The sequence below is a fragment of the Numenius arquata genome, chromosome 2, assembly GCF_964106895.1.
Source record: "Numenius arquata chromosome 2, bNumArq3.hap1.1, whole genome shotgun sequence".
NCBI classification, from domain to species: domain Eukaryota; kingdom Metazoa; phylum Chordata; class Aves; order Charadriiformes; family Scolopacidae; genus Numenius; species Numenius arquata.
In genome coordinates this window covers 28,493,531-28,513,266 of record NC_133577.1, presented here as the reverse complement: position 1 = coordinate 28,513,266, position 19,736 = coordinate 28,493,531, and the positions used below count along the sequence as shown (strand labels likewise).

Genomic DNA, 19,736 nt, shown 5'->3' with positions numbered 1-19,736 from the left:
GTGCAGCTTCCAGGGGTTTTCTTGGTTGGTTTTTTTCTTATGGTGAGCTCACGGCCATATACTTCAGTGTCATGTTCAGCCACTGCATTTGTGGTCTGGCCCAGAGAGGCGGCCACCCTTCCATGGCTCTCCTCACAAGGGCTGGAAATCCCGTGATTGGAGAAAATGCTAGCCTTCCAACAGACCCATCATGTATTTTTATGTAGTAGCCATTAAGTGGGAGAAAAACTAGCTAATTCTTTGAGAACTGGGTTCCTGTGTATTGTGTCCTATATCTTCAGTCTGGGAACTCTTTGTTTCTGTTTTTACTCAAGAAATTTATTCAATAGGTCCCTGAATGCATTGCGCTTTAGCTTAAATGAATTGTTCATCCCTTATCTTGCCTATAGAAATATATCCTTGTCATGTCAAGACATGAACCTCTAATGACCTAATCTAGCAATGTAATCCCAAATCTCATGCTGAGGAAATTCAATGCAAAACACCCACTGGACACTGTACACTGTCCAAACACTGTACTGTTTGGACAAAAATCTTTTAGTCCAAAGTACTGTGCATTCTGAGCAATGTTCTGGAAACTTTGTTTTGATTCTGTGATGCTGACATTAACATTGTTTTATAGCTCTTAAAAGCATGATGTTCCACATGCTAGCAAAAGGTGATATAACCATGGCAGTCTATGCATCAAGCATTAAGATCAGTGGCATTGTACTGGTTTACATCAGTGGAAAGTGCCTTGAGATGTTCTGTTATCTGTAACATACATGTTGGATTTAGCCATTGGAGACAGTAACTCACAGACTAAACTAGCTACTGATATGAGATACCATGTAAAGCATGAAATCTTGAGAATTGCTTTACTTTATATGAATTGAAATATTCATTTCATGGATCTATTTCCTCCTCAAGCAATCTTCTCTTAATTTTTTTTTAACCCTTGCCTGTTCTGCCAAGGTACAAACGTGCTCATTAATCAAGGTGTACAGCAAACCTGGCTTTCCTTGAAAAATTCTTGCTCAGTGAACATGCTACTTTCAATTACAAACAGAGAATTCAAGCATGCCTCAGTCTTTTGAAGTATTGCACACCATTTTCCATGTTATGAAGAGGCGTAGTGGTGTTACCAGAAAAAAATCTCTCCTTTGTATTCAGCCAACATTTCAGGCAGCACTTTAGAGCCTGGGAGGGATTATTGCTCATGATTGCTGTTCATAAAGTTCATAGCAGGTCTCTTTTTTTCTGTAAAGAATGCTATTTTCCCCCTCCCCTTTCTTCCAGATTGTTTTATTTCCTAGGAAAGTCTGGAGCAATTTACATGCCTTTTGGGTCATGCAAGAAATTTTCTAGCCAGCTGAGTGACTGGATGGAAGTTAAGTGTTCTCCAGTTCAGACAGATGGTCTTGTTTAGCTGTCACATTTTAACTGTGTAGCTTACCAAAGATTTGTAGTTCTCTTCAGAACTAGTGCTAATATTTTGAACTTCTGCAGAGTCTTCCTATTGAGCTCTCAAAGCTCTTTACAAACATAATTGAATTTACCCCTCATATCAGCTCCACCGAACAGATCAGTATTCTCATCTTAACAATAAAAAAGCTGAGGCACGACGAGTAAGTCTAGATGTCTAAATGAGATATCTGACATCAGGCAATGGAGTTCCTGTTCAGACATGCTGTTAACAAGTTATGCATAAAAATCTCACTAAATTTTGTAAATGCCAATTCAGCTGTTACTGTTGCTTTTATTATTGACAGTAAGTATCCAAAAAGCAAGAAAAAAGTAAAAGTGGTGCTCCAAGAACATCCTCACATCAGAGGTGACACTAGACAATTGAAGAATAAGACCCATAGTACTTTAGAAGGAGGAACTAGAGGGCCATCACCTCAAAGATTTACAGCAAATTATGAAAGGAGAAAAAAGTGAAAGGAATGGAAAATGCTGTAAAAAACAGTGTAGATTTGCTAAAAATAGATCCTGCAAGACTTTAATTTTGATAAGATGATATAATGTCTTATCAAAGAAGAATGTAGTGGAGTATTACAGAGTTACTGTCATTGTCGTTGGTCATTTGCACAAAAATGATAAGGTGGATAAGAAACTGAGCAAGAAAGAGGCAAAAAAGAGGGACATTCCTATGAGTTCTTCCACAGTCTTCCACGTGTTCTAAACTGGAAGCTTATGATTTGGAAATAGCAAACAGGGAAGAAGATTTGGTGATCACAGAGTGACTGTAACGTGCCAAATGATGTAGTCATGGAAGAAGACAATATGAACCTGGACTTGGTTATCCATTTGCTATTTGATCAAAAATCAACTGCACCTTGAGGTACTGGGCTGATGGTTCAACTAGTGTCTGAGTGAGACAGAACACCTTTTTATTTGTTCTGAACCTGCCAGTTGTCTGATATCTTCTGGTTATTACGAGAGACAGCGGTCATTCCTCATTCACCTTTTCTATGCTACCTGTGATTTTGTAGATCCATCAACAAGTCCTTCCACAATCATTTCTTTTGCAGGCTTGTCCAGTTCTATTTATTTACTCCTTCATTGCACTGCCTCTAACTGTCCTAATCACCTCTGTCTATACCTTTCTACTCAACTCTTCCGACAAGACAGAATCATAACTGCATGCAATACCCAACATGTAGGGGCGTGATGGATTTTTACAGCACTTCTCTGTTTGCTTTTCTTAAAAATATCCTAATATTTGTTTTGCTTTTTTGACCATAATGTTCACAGAGCTATTGTTTTCACAGAATTATCCGTTATAACTCCAAGATCTATTTCCCGAGTTATCCAGGTTACTTCAGAACCTATCACTGTATATATAAATGCCTACTAAAACACTGATCTATGTGTATTAAAAACATAATAAAAATAAAAATAACTGTCTAGTCCCCGGAAGTGGACAGTGACAGATATCCAGCCAAGAACATGCTGCTTTGATTCTTTCCTGACCCACAGCTGTCATGAGAAAAATTACTATGTCTCTCCAGATTTCAGCCATCCTATCTGAAATTGGTATTTGTAATCATCTCTCTAAAGAGAGAGAGAGTCATTGTGCTACACCTGAAAGTTTCTCTGGAGAATTATCTGATATGATAGATATGATAGAAGAGAAAACAAGTTTGATACTATTGCTTAAACAAGTGATCTAACTCACATGTTATCAGTCTTTTGTATTACAACGGATTTCTGAGGGGTTCTGAGATACTGGTGAGTGGAGAGAAGACATTTTGCACTGAGGATGTCAGTACTACCCGCTGCATCCTTCCTTGTGCAGTTTGTGCTTGCACACATGCACACACACTCGCATGACCTCTCTGAAGTTTACTGACACTAGTAGCAATTGGATGCATGTGGCTTTGATACTGGGGAGACTCAAATCATAGCAGAGGGAATCGATTAGAGGAGAGTTATCTGCAACTTGAATAAGGGATCCAGCAGTGCTTTTTATTTTCCTGTCGCTCTCTGATTCTATGGCTGAAGAGGAGAGATCATGCAAACCTGTAGATTCACAATCTAAGAAAACTTGCATTGCTTGTGTCTGCAGACAGTCTTGAAGTTGTATTCTCAGCTGTACAAGATACTGAGGGTGGGCTGTTTTTCTTAACATCAACAGCTAGTCATAGGTTCACCACTGGAGGTGAAGGTGACACCAAAGCCTTTGTCACAAATTACAGTGTCTCTAGTGTACATTTTCCTTCCATATTTTACTTCTCTTCTCATGCATGTTCTCTTTAACTAGCTTTCCCATTCTTCCTTTCCTGTTTTTCCTACACTTCTTGTGTCTTCTGGCATTTTTCCAACCTACTCTGTATGGCTTTTAACATCTTTTTATAAATCCTTTGAACTGTTGACCTTAATCTCTTGCTGTTCTGGTTATGCAAGGACTAAGATGGTATGTTCCTATCTGCAGCGACAGTCTATCCTACCATCTTTAGCTGTAAAGATGGTGAACTCATGACAAAAAAGCCAAGAGCTACAAGATGTTTTGAAGATCAGCCAGGACACAGAGACAATCTATATAAAATCTTTCCCTACTTCCATTCCAGATTGAGCACTCTTTCTTTCCTTAACATCTCTTAACACCAGAAGAAAACAGAAAATTTGAAGTGGACAGTTCCAACAGATAGTGTCAGCATTTTAAGTGGATGAGTGAGACAGATCGAGAGCCAAGATGAAAATTGCAGTTTATACCACTTGGTCATTTTACTAAAGTTATCATTCAAATCTTGGCAGAACCAAAATCTGGAACAATATCTATTTTAATGTGACATAAATTATCACCATAAGGAGTACAGCAGAATGATCAGCAGCCAGAGGGAAATTATTTCTGAGATGGATAGCTAACATTTCTTGAGAACTGAATCAATTAAGAAGTGTGATTGTTTATTTGATCACATCAGTTAAATTACTGAAACAAATAGTAATGGAACAGTATGAGATGCAGATGTAATGAAAAATATTTTGAGCCATAATTTCACAGATCTAAATCCTGAACTGTTTGCAGAGGCAGTTGTTTCACTAAAATAACTGGACATTTTGTGAGTGAGGACAGAATTAAAAAAAAAAAAAAATCAGAAAAACAAATTGGCAATCTGACGCAAAAGTTTCTAAACTAAGGTTACTGTCTCTACATTTCATTTGCAAAATACAGCAAGCCTGTCAAGCCTATAAAACTGCATTTACTTTAATTTGGATTGGCAGAGCCAGAGAGATGGACAAGATAGCATAGACACAAGAACCAGGCTCTGCATGAACCAAAAAATATCCTAAAGTCACGAGATCTAGGTTCTTGTCTTTCCCTGAGGTTTTCTCTTGTAACACTGGACCAACCACTTCATTTGCCTGGGCCTTCATGTCTTATCTGTGCAGAACAAAGACTGTCATGCCATGCTTTTTAGTGCTTGGTATGATGATGCTCGTACACAAGTTGTGGTCGTTGGTGAAAATTTCAATATTGGGGATACCGAGAGTTTTGCCAATATAGCAATAACACAGATAGAGAGCACATGTAAATTAAACTGCAAAAGATGTATAGCCAGGATATATTATAAGAATATGGAGACTTCCAAGTGAACTCTGATCAGAGGTGTTAAGTCTACACATCTCTACTGATATCAGACCCCAGCTGGTTCAGAAAATTATGCTGCCTTTCTGCTGTTATTGGTTAAATCAGAAGAAGCGTAATCCTCTTAGGGGCAATTAATAGTTTTATGTAATAGTAACAGAACGTAACTTTTCCTGCTTTAGTTTGTAAGCTAATTTCCAGCATTAAGCTGGAAATAACAATGTATTTTTATCACTGGCAAAGCTTTTTTGTAATGCTTTAGGGATGTGCACTAGCGGTTACCTCTAGGAAGACCTCCCTGCTAGTGCTGAGGAGCTGATCCCAAAGTCCACATGAGAGAGGTCAAATCTGGGAAAAAGTAGAAAAGAGTGATGCCAGCGTTAAACTGTTCACTGATGCTTTGATCATCTCCATGAGACACTGTGATGGGAAGATAAAATGGACAATAAACATTTCAGGGCAGCTGGAGTATATCAGGCCTGCCACAGGTAAAGAAATTAGTTCACTACTCCAAAAATGACATGGCTGCTGCTGAAGGTATAAGGGGATTTTTAAGGTACTGACTTAATTTAAAGTTATCTGGCCATCCATGATAAATAGGAAGTTTTTAAGAGAAGAAAAGAAAGAGAGAGAAACAGAAGCCAGAAAGAATAACAGGTTAACACCATTATTATTCCAAGAAAAAACACATTATTAACATGAGAGGCAGGCCAGTATTCTTTTGGAAAGCTTTCACAGGGACCTCTAAAGATTATACACAGGTTAATGTAGATATATTGCCCTTAGAAATTTTACAGTTCCAACTAGACTTCTAATACTTAGCATGCAAAACAGAGACACTTAGTCCAGTGTCGATAACACGTTCCCACTTCCTCCAAAAATAACCCTGTAACCTTGTTCCATCCCAGGCAAATCTCTTGCACAGGGCTCATGCTTATTAAAAAATACTAATATTGAGCAAATTGTGTATAAAGCTGCTTAAGATTATTTTCTATAAATAGAACATTGCTCATTAAGCACTATTTCAGCCTCAAATTGCTGGGTTTGGAGCAGGAATTGCTAGGTGAAACGTGTAAGAGATCAGACTGAACAGCTGCAGCACCTTTGACATTAAGATCTGTGACCTTCTAAATGAGCAGAGTTAGTTTACCTGTCTTATGCTCCTGAGATAAAATAACTGGTCCTTCCCTGGTAATGTTGATTGATACCAAATGTTTTGTACTTTTTAGCACAAATAATAATTTGTCCTTAAATTTGTCCTAAAAATGTTTCTCATAATTGCCATATTTAGAACCCATTGATCATCCCAGCCAAGGAATAGAAATACTATCATGTGAATTATGACCATCTCACATCACTGAATAATGAAAAACCAAATAACTGGACAACATAAAGATAATTCCTAAGCTGCAGTTCAGTGAACAGCTTTAATGAATGTACTCAAGTACTGAGCAGTTCAGAAATCAAGAGTGAGTCAGAGAAAAAAGAGGAGGTTGAACTTATTGGGTGCTATATTTGAGGTAAGCATTTCCACCAGCTGTAGCTAGTGTCTTTGTGTCATGAGGCTGCCGCTGTCCCCTTTGCATTCTGCTCACCACCTTTCCTGAAGCCCAGGAGCCTCTTAATTCATTCTCTGTTGCTGGGGCTCCTAAAACTGCTTTATGTCTTTTATGCTGTCATATTTACTTGCACTAAAAGGTACTGCAAACCAATTTAATGTACAGCATCACTTTTTACATGTCACCATATTAAAGAGCCTTGTAACATTTCCGCTTTAAACCCTTACTTCAGGTTGTATAAATCCTTCCTGCTTCTAATTACATCAGGCTGAAGACAACAGTGTAAATGTTAACCTCACACACTGATTTACAGGGAATAGTAGGCATGTCTTTATTTTAAAACATGAGGCATCAGAAGAGGCAGTGATTTTGCATAGTCTCTTTTTTTTTCGATACTAGGCTTTAACTCACAAGAGAACACAAAAGCTCTGATTATTTACCCAGTAATGGGAGATAAGTTGAGTGGAATTAATGGAACTACAGTATTAAGAAATAGAAGGCATTGGCTAAAATTTGTCAAGGGTTGTCCTTTACATGAGAACACAAGGGATTGCTTGAAGAGATTCAGAGCTAATATATAGAAAGAAGAAAAGTATTTTTTTCTTTATAAAGTATATGATCAGTGAATACTCTGAGGGTTAATCAAGGCAAACCTTGTGACTGAATTACAAATAGGAGCTATTGATCTCATGGTGTATTAGAAGCAGGTATTGCTTTACAGAGTATGGGGTCATGGCTGTTGGATCATACCCTGTTTGGATGACAGTAACAGTAGGGTTTCACAGGGGTCTGTCCTGGGACTCATCCTGTTTAACATCTTTACCAATGACCTGGAAGAGGCAACAGAAGGCACTTCTGTGAGGTTTGCAGATGACACCCAACTGGGGGGACCGGTTGATAGGCAGGAGGGCAGGCTGGAGAGACAGACCAGCATAGATGCTTTTGGTCACAGATAGGAACAAAGCTGTGCTGTCTTATATAAGCAGAGGATGTGATACAAAATGTACAGATATTTCTCAGCCTCCTTCAGTTCTCTTCTTTACAGTGCAGCCTTACTTGTTAGTTGTTGTATTCTGTTTAATCTCTCTTTACAAGGGGACTACTGGGCATTGACCAGTGCCAAGGGCCAGGAAACATCACTCCACAGAACTATCTTTATTTCAGCTTTCAGTATGTTACTCTTCCCTTTCCTGTCCCTCAGGCCTTGGTAAATCTCATAAAATCCTTTTCAGATTGAAATCCTACTCTTCCCAAGCTGTAACGTGTTTTAGAGCATGTATTTCTCTATAGTTGTCTTAGTCTCCTGTTGATAGTCTTTAGGTATCAGTTCCTTGGCTGGTAAATGTCTTCCTTATTCTTAAATCTATCCACTTCGGTTTGTTCAGAGCAATATGTGGGGATAATAAATTGGCTCATAAGTACCTGACACTGCTCCTTAGTTCTTTCCACCATGCCAGTTTTTCATAATACTGAATCCTAGGTATGCCTGGAAGAAGCCAGCAGCATTTTTCCCACTTACACATCTCCCAGAAGAGCTGCAACCTGCCTGGATTTCTCTAGTAAACTTACTCAATGGATGTGCTTCTGCAAAAGGTGTTCCAATAGTTTAATAGATTTATTCCAGAGTATGATAATAAACAGTTGTTTCAAATGTCAATTTTAAGGCTTGCAAAATGTAACTATGTACGTGCATAAGATAGAGCATAAATCAGCTCAGTAAAACAGATTTGTAAATATTTATGAGCACAGGGCTCTTTGTTTCACACTTACTCCTCTGTCCTCATCTTAAATTTTCATGTGCTTTAGTTTATGGCTGATAGTCTGGGCCAAGAACCTGACATTGCTAAATTGCTGCCTGTTTTCTCTGGTATGCCATATACCACAGTCCTAAATCTTTACAGGTAAATGTATGGTCCTCATACATTTCAGAAAGAAACCTGTTTGCATGGAGGAGCAGATTCTGAATTCTGATGGACCTGTGTGAAGTTTAGCAGATGCCACGTTACTGAACTAAAGCATAGCCTGGATTTGTCCATGTGAGCTCCCATCCCTGTGGTGGCTGCAGGCGAGACAGGACCCAAGTTCTCTGTGTTGGTATTTTGGGTGGGGCTGGTTATTCAGGAGGGAGAGGAAAAGGAGAGGCATTGAAAAGATGGTTGAAAGGATGAAAGGTAAAGGTGTGGAATGAAGGAGATGTGAAGAGGCCATGAAGGAGCAGTGGAAAAAGTATCAGAGCTGTCAGGATACAGCAGAGGCAGTCTAGTAGGGACTGCAAAGATGAGTTATCATCTCATGCAAAAGTCTTTGCCTCCCTGGCTCCTTCTCCTGTGGTCATGATCCTTGCCCCAGGCATCCTGGCATTTCGGTGGCCCAGGGGAGAGGGAATGACCTTTTTACTCCTTCCTTTGCAGCAGTCACAGATGAGTGCAGAAGTATGCAATCATATAGGCATCATTTTTTTGCAATTTTCACAAAGTTGTGCACATGCTCACTACTCCCATTTGTGCCATGTTAGTGCTGCAATTTCTATTACTCTTCACTAATTCACACCAAAATCTCTGACTTAGTTGCATTTTCTCCCTATTTAACTAGTAGCAGATAGCACCATGTTAATTGATGTAATAACCAGAAACAAAATCTAAAAATAAACCTACTGATAATTTTCCAGTGTTTGTTTAACTGGATCCTTGAAGCTCCTGAGTGGTCAGTTTGGACTGAGATAAGTGCTATAATTTTTCTTCTTTCTTGTCTGCTGGCTTTCCAGGCTTTTTGAACTGCAGCCCACAAGGGGTCTGAACAGGGAGTGCTTGTGGCAATTCAGGATGGATTGTTCTCATTGAGGAGTTGGTTTCTGCTGCTTCATGAGAGGCTTTGGCAGATCAAGAGCAGTTTCTCCTGAGATCTTGCCAGGCATGCTTCCCATGTGTTTCTGTATGTCTTCACTGAAACTGCATAGGATCAGCAGAAAAGGGGGATTTGGGTGTGAAAACGTTTCCCATGGTGTTTACATATCTTCATTTGAGATTTGTAAGGACAGACAGATACACTGCCATTTAAACAATTAGTTGTATTTAATCGTGTTTGCATTTTCATTAGTGAAAAATAATGGAGAAAGATAACTCATTCATTTGCATGCAGACTTGTCACAAGATTCCTATACATTGTACAAATTTACATCATTTAATTTCTTAGCATGCATTTAGTCCTACTCATGCAGAGTAGATTTTGGGAAGCTTATTGGATCTTCTTCCTGCAGTTGTGACAAATTTTGTATTTTTTTAGACACTCCTCAAGCACACTGCTGGTGTACTTGAGGAAATAAATTGCTATTTGATCAAATAGGAAGTTTGTCTTTGGTGAGTTGTGCTTGAGGCTTTTATTCTTTCATTTGTGTAGTTAGTCAAAAAAGATCTAAGATCTTTTGCAAGTGACTTAATTTCCAGGTGTGTCCCTTCACCTCATGTTTCCTGCTGGCCAGTCCCAGGCAAGTCACATCAACAATTTTCTACAGCCCCAAGGTTGCTCTTCTGAGATGCCGTGCTCTCCACATCCAACTCACAGGGCTGGGGTGGAATCCAGGTGTTGTGAGCCAAGGGCTGGCGGGATTTGGAAATGTGGACCGACCACCATGAAAGCATGGACATTTCAAGAACATCTTGAGAGGAATTAATGATGACATTACTCTCCACCTACTTCCTAGGAAAAAAAAAAAAGAGAACATAGTTCTGCTTTTATTAACTCCAGTGAGACTGCTTCTGTGAAATTAATTAAGAATAGGAGTGTATCCTCACACTAGCAGATACCTTGTCTAGATGCACAAGCCAAGACTGAGATGTTTACTTTAATGTGCAGCACCAGTTCCTTCTCTAACAGGGAGCAGCAAGCAAACCCTCAGAAATGGTGGCCTCCATGCTACATACCTGCTTTCCCTGCAGTCCCTTTCCTTCATCTTGGAGGATCCAGGACTGGGTTCCCTGCTGAAACTTCCTTCTTAAAAATTATAACTCTCCAGAGATCTCGGATTGTGAACGACCACTGTTTGTGACACTAACTACAGTAAATGCTATTTTATTCTCCAACAGTAGCGAATTAAATAATCCCACTCCCGTCACTTTCTAACAGGATAATGTTAAAGGCATTCCTCTGAGATGGAGAGTAATAATTTGCTAATTCCCCTCGGTATTTCATGCTTCTCAGTAGTGCAGCTAATTTTCTCTGAGTAGCTTATTAACATTCACAGTGACTTTGCAGTCCCACCCTAATAGATCTCTGCAGAGGCAGTGACTGTGAAGGTGAGAGCTGACAGTGACACATTTTCCTCTTTTTTCTCTGCAGACTGTATTATCCTGGTTTCCATCCACTGAGGGCTGTCCAGCTAATGCGAGTGGGCAAACTGCAGTACAGTCAGGATATGTTTCCTCAAGCGCTGGAGACCTTGAAACAGGTCAGTATTGTGAACTGTTTCTTCTCTGTCCCCCTCCCTCTCTTCCCCCGAACCTGCTGTGTGTCCCCCACTTCCGCTCTGACTGTACCTCACACCTTTGGATACTCCTCATGGCTTTTTCCATCACTGGTGGTTCCTCAGGCTGCAGACAAGTGTGGTGATGGGTCACTGTCGCTCGCGTTTCAGGCACTGATTTCCTCCAGTATCAGTCACTGCTAATTACAGTTTGATAACTCAGAGGTGCCTGGATGAAAAATTACTATTAGATCTGAAGAGATAAAAGTATCTCAGTGCCTCATACTCTCCTTCTCACCATAGCAAAGTGAATCTGGGAGCACTGAAAGTACAAGAACAGGCGCAGAGCTGCAGTTTCTACCCTCCTTATCCCCTATCAGAGATCTGTGATTTCAGATTGGAGAACTTTGCCTTTAATGCTTTTTTTTTTTTTATTGTGAGCCACACCAAATCAACAGGCATGCTTCTTGATCCCTCCTGTTTCTTAATCGTTCATCATCTTTCTCTTCTTTTGATCTGGTTTTGCAGCTGGTGCTTTGCTAGTTACATTTCAGCTTTAAGCCATCCCTCTTGTACCTGAGCTGACTTTATTATATTAATTTCCTCCTACCCCAGGCTTTTATTTGTCCTGCCATTATATTGCTGTTAGTATCATCTTAAATATATTGAAGAATCCCCTTCCATGTACAACATGTCCTCAGGGCATAAGCTCTCACTTGCTTCCCATCTCAATCCCTCAATTGCTGCTAGGGTGTTTTTTCTCCCCCTGAAAGGTGTGCTGCCTCCAGTTCCCCCCAAAGAGGTCTTACCCTTATTCCCTTGTATTATTGATTGTCCTGATGTCAACTTGGCCTGAAGAAAGTAGATGGTCCGTGTGGTTCCCCCTCTCATCTCTTGGCCCACCTCCAAGGCCTGACACAGCCTCCTCATTGCCTTTGCTGGGTGCTGCAGAAAGCCACCTGGCCCAGCTACTTGCCTCTTGCTGCTGGGCAGGAGAGGGCCCCAGTGCTGGCCCAAGTGTTGGAAAGAAGTGCAGAAGTCGGCTGTATGTCCCCTTTGCTTAACATCTATACTATATGAAGTGCTAGTCTTGTGGGAAAGAGTTGGGGCAGCTGCTTGAGATAGAAGGGGATGGGTGTCTGCACTGGGGGCAGGGGAGAAGTGGTTTTTACTCCTGCCTGGATCTCCTATAAAGTTAGGATCAGCCAGGACTCTCTAGATAACTTAGTGTTTTGTACTTACTTTTTTCAACCCCCATATGTATTTGGTTTTAATATATGACTAATTATGCAAGCTGAATAACTGATAATTTCCACATGTTGAAATAATAAATTAGTATTTAATACGATGACAGTCTTACTAAGTCTTGGTAACTTAAATCTTCACTTGATATATTTAACTTAAATTATGGCCAATTCTGATCATTAAAAAGCAGATGGAAGAGTAATCAATTCTATTTTCCACGCAGTATTCAGAAGTAAGTCATATATCTGTCATGTGCCAGGTAATCTGTTCTGCTGTTTCCCCCATAATATTTATAATTTCCAAACATTCAGTCTTTCCATCTTAGCAGGTGGAGTGAGACCCCAGTCAGAGGAGCTTATATTTTCATTCGTACTACCACAATATATCAACAGGCATTCTTCTAATTGCATTTCTAATATGATACTGCATTAAATTGAACTGGAGTGAATTCCCCTAGAGACATCTGAATGCTGCTCATCAGTGAAGGTGGAAGTTGTGATGGGGTTTTGTATGTTTTTAGTGAAAAAGTCCGTTGTAAGCCAGATTGCTACTGTATTATCCTTTGAATACTGAGCAATGCCTAACACAGAAACCTTTTTCCAAGCTGTGATCTCCTCTTTCCCTGAAAAGGCAGAATCAGGTGCTGCTTCCTGTTCTATGCCATACCTCAGTGCGTTTCTAACTGTGGTCTCCAAGCCATGAGTGCTCCACAAGGACACAGTAAGTGTTCTACAGCTGGGATGCAGAACCATTTACAAACTAATCCTGTTCTGGTTTTGCCTATTCCCTGTTCAGCCTCCCCTTTTTCACCCACATGTGTGAGATGGAGAGACTGAACTCCCACTCTCTGGGAGCACAGCTGAGAGGAGGAAAACCTTGTCATCCTGTTTCTCCATGCAACTTGTAAGCACAGGACACAACGCTTCTTTGGATAAAGTCTGAAACTGATTCCGTTCATTGCTGTCCACACTGGAACAAATTAGAGCAAGATAAAATTCCCAGTTTGTTGCAAGTAAAGGATGTGATTCCTAATCTAACTCAGATAATGTCCTAGAGTTATATGAGAACACAGTTTGGCCCTTTGTGATTAGATGTGTCAACAGAACATGCCACATGCTCAGAGCAGAAACTCGATTACCTTCTCTGCTTCATTACTCTTCTTAATACACTCTGACACTGAATAGCACCCCGTTGGAGCCCTCGTCAGAATAATTTCAGTGCAGCATTAAGGAGAAGGATGTGTAAGGTGCAGAGGAATTGAGATCGGAGTGAAATTCACCTCACTCATATAAATCCCGCTTAATCAGGCACAGCCTCAGAGCTGCTGGGGATTGACAGCCTCTCTGCATCAGATGCGCGGTCTGTTAAGACCAGTAGATCTTCATACACAGCTCTGCAGCCCAGCCCTTACTGCTGCTCTCGGTGCCACCTGAAAATGAATCACCATCACAGTCACCTTACTCTTAGTGCCCTCTGGGTTTAACTCTCTGCCCTGCACCCCCAAAGAAGGCTTAAGTAATGTGGAAGGTTTTATGTTACCCATTAAAATGAAATCACCCCCTAAAAGTATATTAGGCTTTGCAGAATCTAATTTGCCAGGTTTTGGAAATACAAGTGTTACAGAGAGCCAATACTCCACTTCTGAAATAAAACCTGAAGGTAGCCCTTGGTTTATTGTACAAACAACATATTATTTTTAAATTTATATACATATATATATGAAAGATGCAATGGTGGGAGAACAAATGGAATTATAGGGCAGGAAAACCTTTGTCAGCAAAAGACTGGAGCTGGAGCCCATTCTGACAAATCTAATTTAAAGAGCTTGGAATGACTGTAAAAAGCAGCAATAATAAAAGTTGCAGCAAGCTGTCTTGTGAAGAGAAAAGCTTCTCGACCGGGGAGCAGCACTTTTGCAGGAACCCAGGATGGGTCTGCACCTCAGGAGCTCACAGGAGCCCCTAGCAAGTGTATAGATTTGCCCTGAGGTTCATTCATTAGCATAAATATTTGTTAGGTGTCATTTGTTACCTTCACAGGACTGTACACTCACCTCTTCAGTTGCCCATAACCTGAGTGGACCTGGACTTGATTTAGGAGAACAGGCAGGGGGCAGAGAGGAAGGCTTGGATTCAAGGAGAAGACTTCATTTCTGAGCGTCGTCTCCTTGAAGAAAGCCAATGGGTGCTGCAGCACGGTGTCTCGGAGTCTGCTCCATGCTCGGGGCTGCGGCGGTGATGATGGTGGTGCCTTCCCAAGAAGGGTAGTGGTGCCCAGCTACTGAGTGATGGCTGGTGGGTACGGTGGCAGGCAGGCAGGAGGATGCACACATGTATGACACTGACCAGCCAGCTTCCCCTGCAGACCCTGCACTTGGCTGGCACAGTCACAGGAGGACCTTTGTCCTCCCATGACCTGATGGGCATGGCTGTCTTCTCTCATGAAGGCCTGCAATAAATACAATATCGCTTTCCTTCTTACTGTAATCCCTGGTGTGAAGGCGGAAAGCACAGGAATTGGGGTAAAATCCCTCTCAGATTTCACAGCAACATTGAAGAAATCCTCTTTCTCTAGGTGTTTGCTTCAAACGCTGAATTGTTTGCCAGCTGTGGTTGATAGTAACTGTGATTTTGGTTTTCCTGTGCCTGCTTTAATAAGTGTCCCCTTCAATCAAGAGAGATAGAAAAACACAGACACTCCCTCTGAAATATCATTTCGCTTCGTGCCATTTTGGCACGTGGCCATTTCCTTTCTGCTTCCCCTGTGATGGAGCGGTGCCGTCCCGCATCTGCACACAGTTCCCCGCAGCTGTGGTGATGGGCATCCCGTCCCATCCCTATGCAAAGCAGGAGCAAACGACTGTGCTGCATTTCATTTGCATTCATGGAGCAACAGCCGTACCACTAATCTAATGGGGTTTTTTATTCTTCAGGGAGGCAGTGTGTGGTTGATGACACTGTGGCTTGTGTTCCTGTCTTGTGATTACTATAGCTTTTTGTAATTAGATTTGTTCTTTTAGCTGAGAGGAAGGCCACACAGACCACAAGCCTCTGCTCAGTCTGGACTCTGCAGGTTAGCTGTGAGATTTAGGAGAGCAGGGGAGTGTTCAGAGAGCCTGCATATTCCTGCTTCTGCCCAGTAAAACAATTCCTTGCATTGGAGGTGAAATTATCCCCAATTTTGCACTGACCTTTGCAAAAACAGCTACATAGATTAATACCAGTTTAATTTGGGGATTACAGAAGCCACTGCTATTCTAACTTTAGTACAGCTGGCTCTGACTTGTACTGCAGTGTGTGAGACAGTACATTGCATGAGAATTATTTTCTCCCTGAAGGAGACAAATGGCTAAAGACTGGGTGCATTTATCTGCACATGGAAAGGAAATGTTGGAGATGAGAGAGAAATCAGCAATGGTAGTGTTATCTCAAGATTGGGTTTTATATTAAGAATTTTTGCTTATTAACAGTGGCATATCCATATGGACATCTGTGGCTGTGCATCGGGTTGTCCAGGTCCATCACTACTAGCCTGATCTCTGTCCTGTAGGTGGGCTGAAGGTCAAGGTCAGCTGCCCCGGGACTGTGACTCAGATGTATCCAGATGCACAGCTCTTAGCATATGTCATTCACAATAAAGCCATCAGCTTTCTTGGCCATGGCATGCAAACACTGTGCACCAAGTGTGTCTGGATCCGTGGCCAATTCACTCGGCCACTTTGCTCTAGGGTGGTCCTGTCCCTTCCTAGTTTGCTTGGGTGCAGCTATGTCTTGCTGCACTGCAACACACATGGGATCCCACCTGCAGATCTCCTGCTTTGCACCATCCAGGGATTCCTATTCCATGCAAGTGTACACCCGTCTCCCATTCCAGTCTGTGTCAGGTAAGGACTGGCTCTTATTCTTGCTTTTAACACTACTTTTTCAATTATTTATTAAAAAAAAAAAAAAAAAGCTTTTGTACAGCTTAATACCTCACACTCCATGTTGAAATATTTTTGTGATCTATTCTTTACAACATTTCCCCAATGTGTTAAATTAGGAAAAGCAGAACACTAAGAACAATTTAGGTAGTCTTTTCAGAGAATATAATTATAACTTACTTGCAAATATTTTGCAAAAACATGACCAGCTTTGTATTTCTGCTAAAATAGAAATATTCAAAAATTGAGGATTTCTGAATTTATTTCACATTTTTGAGGAATTTCTAATGGTGAGGAAAGCATGTCCATTGTTCTGTTTAACTGTTTTATCATTTAGTAGTAGAACATTGTAGGTCTACATATTTGACTCTTTTTGGTAGTTCTATTTGGGAGCTTAGAACATACTTGACTCTTTTTAGAGCTCCTTGCTCTCTGTTTTGTTTTGACTGCTATCTCAATTTGTTCTTTCATTCTTTTGCTGTCTCCCTTTTCTTTTAAAAATTAGCTAATTTGAAAGAAAAATAAACTATGCTAGAATTTCCATATGCCTGCCAGTCTATAGAATTTGAAAGTAGTCTTTCATTCATTCATTCCACCAAAGAATATATTTATTTTTGGGTTTATCTTTTCAATTTAAATAAGGCCTCTTACTCAACACTTGTTTCCAAAAAGATTCTTTTTCTGCAATCCAATAGCTGATCTAGATGAATGTTATCAGCTGATTGGACCAGGAACTCAGTGAAACACAGGCTCCATTTAATTTTTGACAATTCCTCAGTTTGCAATGAGGAAAAATCACTGATGTCTGTTTTCCTACCAGAACACCTTTAGCTCCCTTCTCCTTTCTTCAGAAGTGCTGAATCCATTTCCATCTGGTACTTCTCTTCTTGCAGAAGAAATTTAATAGTTGGAAGAAGCAGAATTGTCATAGAGTGATGACCTGGATCATCACAGAGTGATGATCTAAATATGAGCTAGGAAAAGAGTATTTCAGACATATCTGTGACAGGGAATCAGCAACACTAAAGACAATATCAGCAAGTGTAAATTGGCCTAGCAATATATGACCAACACACAGAGAAAATAATCCCTGGGAAAACCAGCAAAGAACCATTCCTGTGTATGCATTTTTAGAGTGAAACTGTTAGTGGACTTATTTGTTTCATGCTATGCATATTTTCTCTTGATACAGTTAAGGCACTTTATTCCATTGGTTAAGCATTGATCCATTTCTATTCGCAGGACTTTGAGGCTACTAACATCATGAACATTACAGTCATCTTTTCAATAATGTATCAAAACCTTGCGTGTTGTATTTGACCAATCTTAAAATGGCCTTCATGCCTCAGTGCAGAAGTATCTTTCCCTACTATTCCAAACATCCACCTGTGTAACATGTTAGTGGGCTTTAACACCTAAGAATAACGTGTCAGCGCCTCCTCCTTTTCCAGGGGCAATCATTATACACTTTGGGATACCCCACTGCTATTTCTATTATGCCATGCATTCAAATCCCCAGCTGCCAACCATAGGAGGACCAGTACTCACATCCCTGCCCCGCTGCAGTGACCAACCCCTTCATACGGTCTGCACAATGACTAACGTGTCCCCTTCTGTTCTCTCCTCAAGGCCTATAATATTATGAAGGTGACCCATGGGGCAGACCACAGCCTGATGCAAGCCTTGATGGAGATAAAGGAACAGTGTGAGGCCGTCATGAGAACACAGTGAAGAAAACCTTCAGCCTGGAAAACAAAGAATTTAAGGAGAAAGGAAATCAAATGCTTTTTATTACATTGGGAAGCTTTTTGATTATTTTGGTCTTTTCATTAGCTTCTACTTGCTTTAGAAAAATGTTTAATATTTATAAGTTTTGCTGAATTGATCTGAATTGAGTTGATGTTTGGAGGAATATGAAATTTTCAGATTTTTTTTTTCCTACCAAACAATCTAATTGACAATACCAAATCGATTTACAACACCTACTTCAATTGATAATAAGTATTGGGAAACACATATAGAGTCTTCATCAGTTATAAAGTGATATAATTCCATTTATATCAGCAGTCAATTTTTTATACCTGTTTATTCCAGCAATTAAGGATCTCATGTTAGACACATTATAAGCAGAGCTAATATATTCTTTCCCTTTGCCTTGCCCTTAGGTTTGGTTCACAAAAGCCTGATCCAGTGCTCTTTGACATCAAATAAGTTTTCCAGTGTTCTAAATGAGATTTTCCTCCTTCCCAGTATATCTGCAGGGCTCTGTCCCTCTTCTTCCTGCATTTCATATGTTATAATATTGAATATTAAAATAGATTGAATAAAAAAATTAATCAAAAGGTTATCTATGTGGAAATTGCTTACTCTGTTTTCTCCTCCTTTTGACTGCTTCAAGAGTTTCTCCCTTCATACCAGATTTAGCAAGAGAGAGATTTGGACCTATGAGCTCAGCAGTGTGGCTTCTAGACCTTTCTGAGCCTGTGGGGTTTGGATTTCACTTTCTCACGTAGAGAAACTCTGGGGCCTATAGATGACCACTGAATTTGGAGGTCATTTATGTGGGAGAGAGGGATGTCTTGGAAAGCACAGGCGCCCCATTTCCCCACACTCATCTGCGAGAGAGTTGTTCTTGCCAGAGCTGCTGACTTCCATTTTTAACACAGAAACAAATCTTAACAAAAGCCAAATATTTATGAGCAATTTTGAATCCTAAATAATTTAAGGCCTTTGAAAGTATCACTTCAGGTGTGTCACTCCTCTAACAATTTATTGCTGCTACTCCAGCCATGACTGTTATTTCATTAATCCAGTAGTTGTTGTGAAGTCAGGCTTTTTTCACACCAGTAAGTTGACACCATTAATTATTATGAGATGAGAACACATTTAAAAAGAAAATGAACACTCTGGGCGTAATTTACAGCCACAGCACATGAATGCCAATGCTGAGGAAGATATCTCCTTTCAAGGCATTTGAATTTGTTCCAGCGTATGGAGCGTTCACTTGCCCGGCAGTAATATGCAAGCAATAACCTATGAAATGCGGTGCATTTCTGGAGTACATAGCATGGCTTGGTGCCAGAGGCCAAGTCATATCAAGCCACCCAAGAAGTGCAATAATCCTCGCAGAAATTCACTGCCTGGTTGGATCTTCTTGCTATTATGAAAAGGAAATTATCTGGGGGAAAAGGTCAGACCTTTGCATTTATTGGGATTTCTGACAAAGTAATGGCATCACTGATGGACAAACAGAAAATGTGAGGAGTAGCCAGTCTTCAAGAGCTCTTTTCTGGTTTTAAAGGGGCACATGCAATTAGAAATTATGTGCTTTTGCATAAAGATGATGTGATCTCATGATTACATAACTAATACTAAGTTTTTCCAATGGAAGGGACTTCAGAATGTAGGGTAAGACGATGCATTAGTTTATGCAGCATATACTGGGAGATGGCCCGCCAGCTCTTGTGTGTGCAGACACGT

General features: G+C 40.4%; 1 protein-coding gene across 3 annotated transcripts in view; it reads left to right on the top strand.

Moving 5' to 3' along the window:
* Positions 1–18,602, top strand: part of SMYD3 (SET and MYND domain containing 3) — a 422,465-nt gene extending 403,863 nt beyond the window's left edge. For all 3 annotated transcript variants that reach the window (XM_074168179.1, XM_074168178.1, XM_074168177.1), the window contains 2 exons: positions 10,966–11,074; positions 17,886–18,602. In XM_074168179.1, the coding sequence (XP_074024280.1) occupies positions 10,966–11,074; positions 17,886–17,987 (211 nt within the window). In that variant the 3' untranslated portion in view covers positions 17,988–18,602. The remainder of the gene's footprint in view (positions 1–10,965; positions 11,075–17,885) is intronic.
* Positions 18,603–19,736: the final 1,134 nt, after the last annotated feature.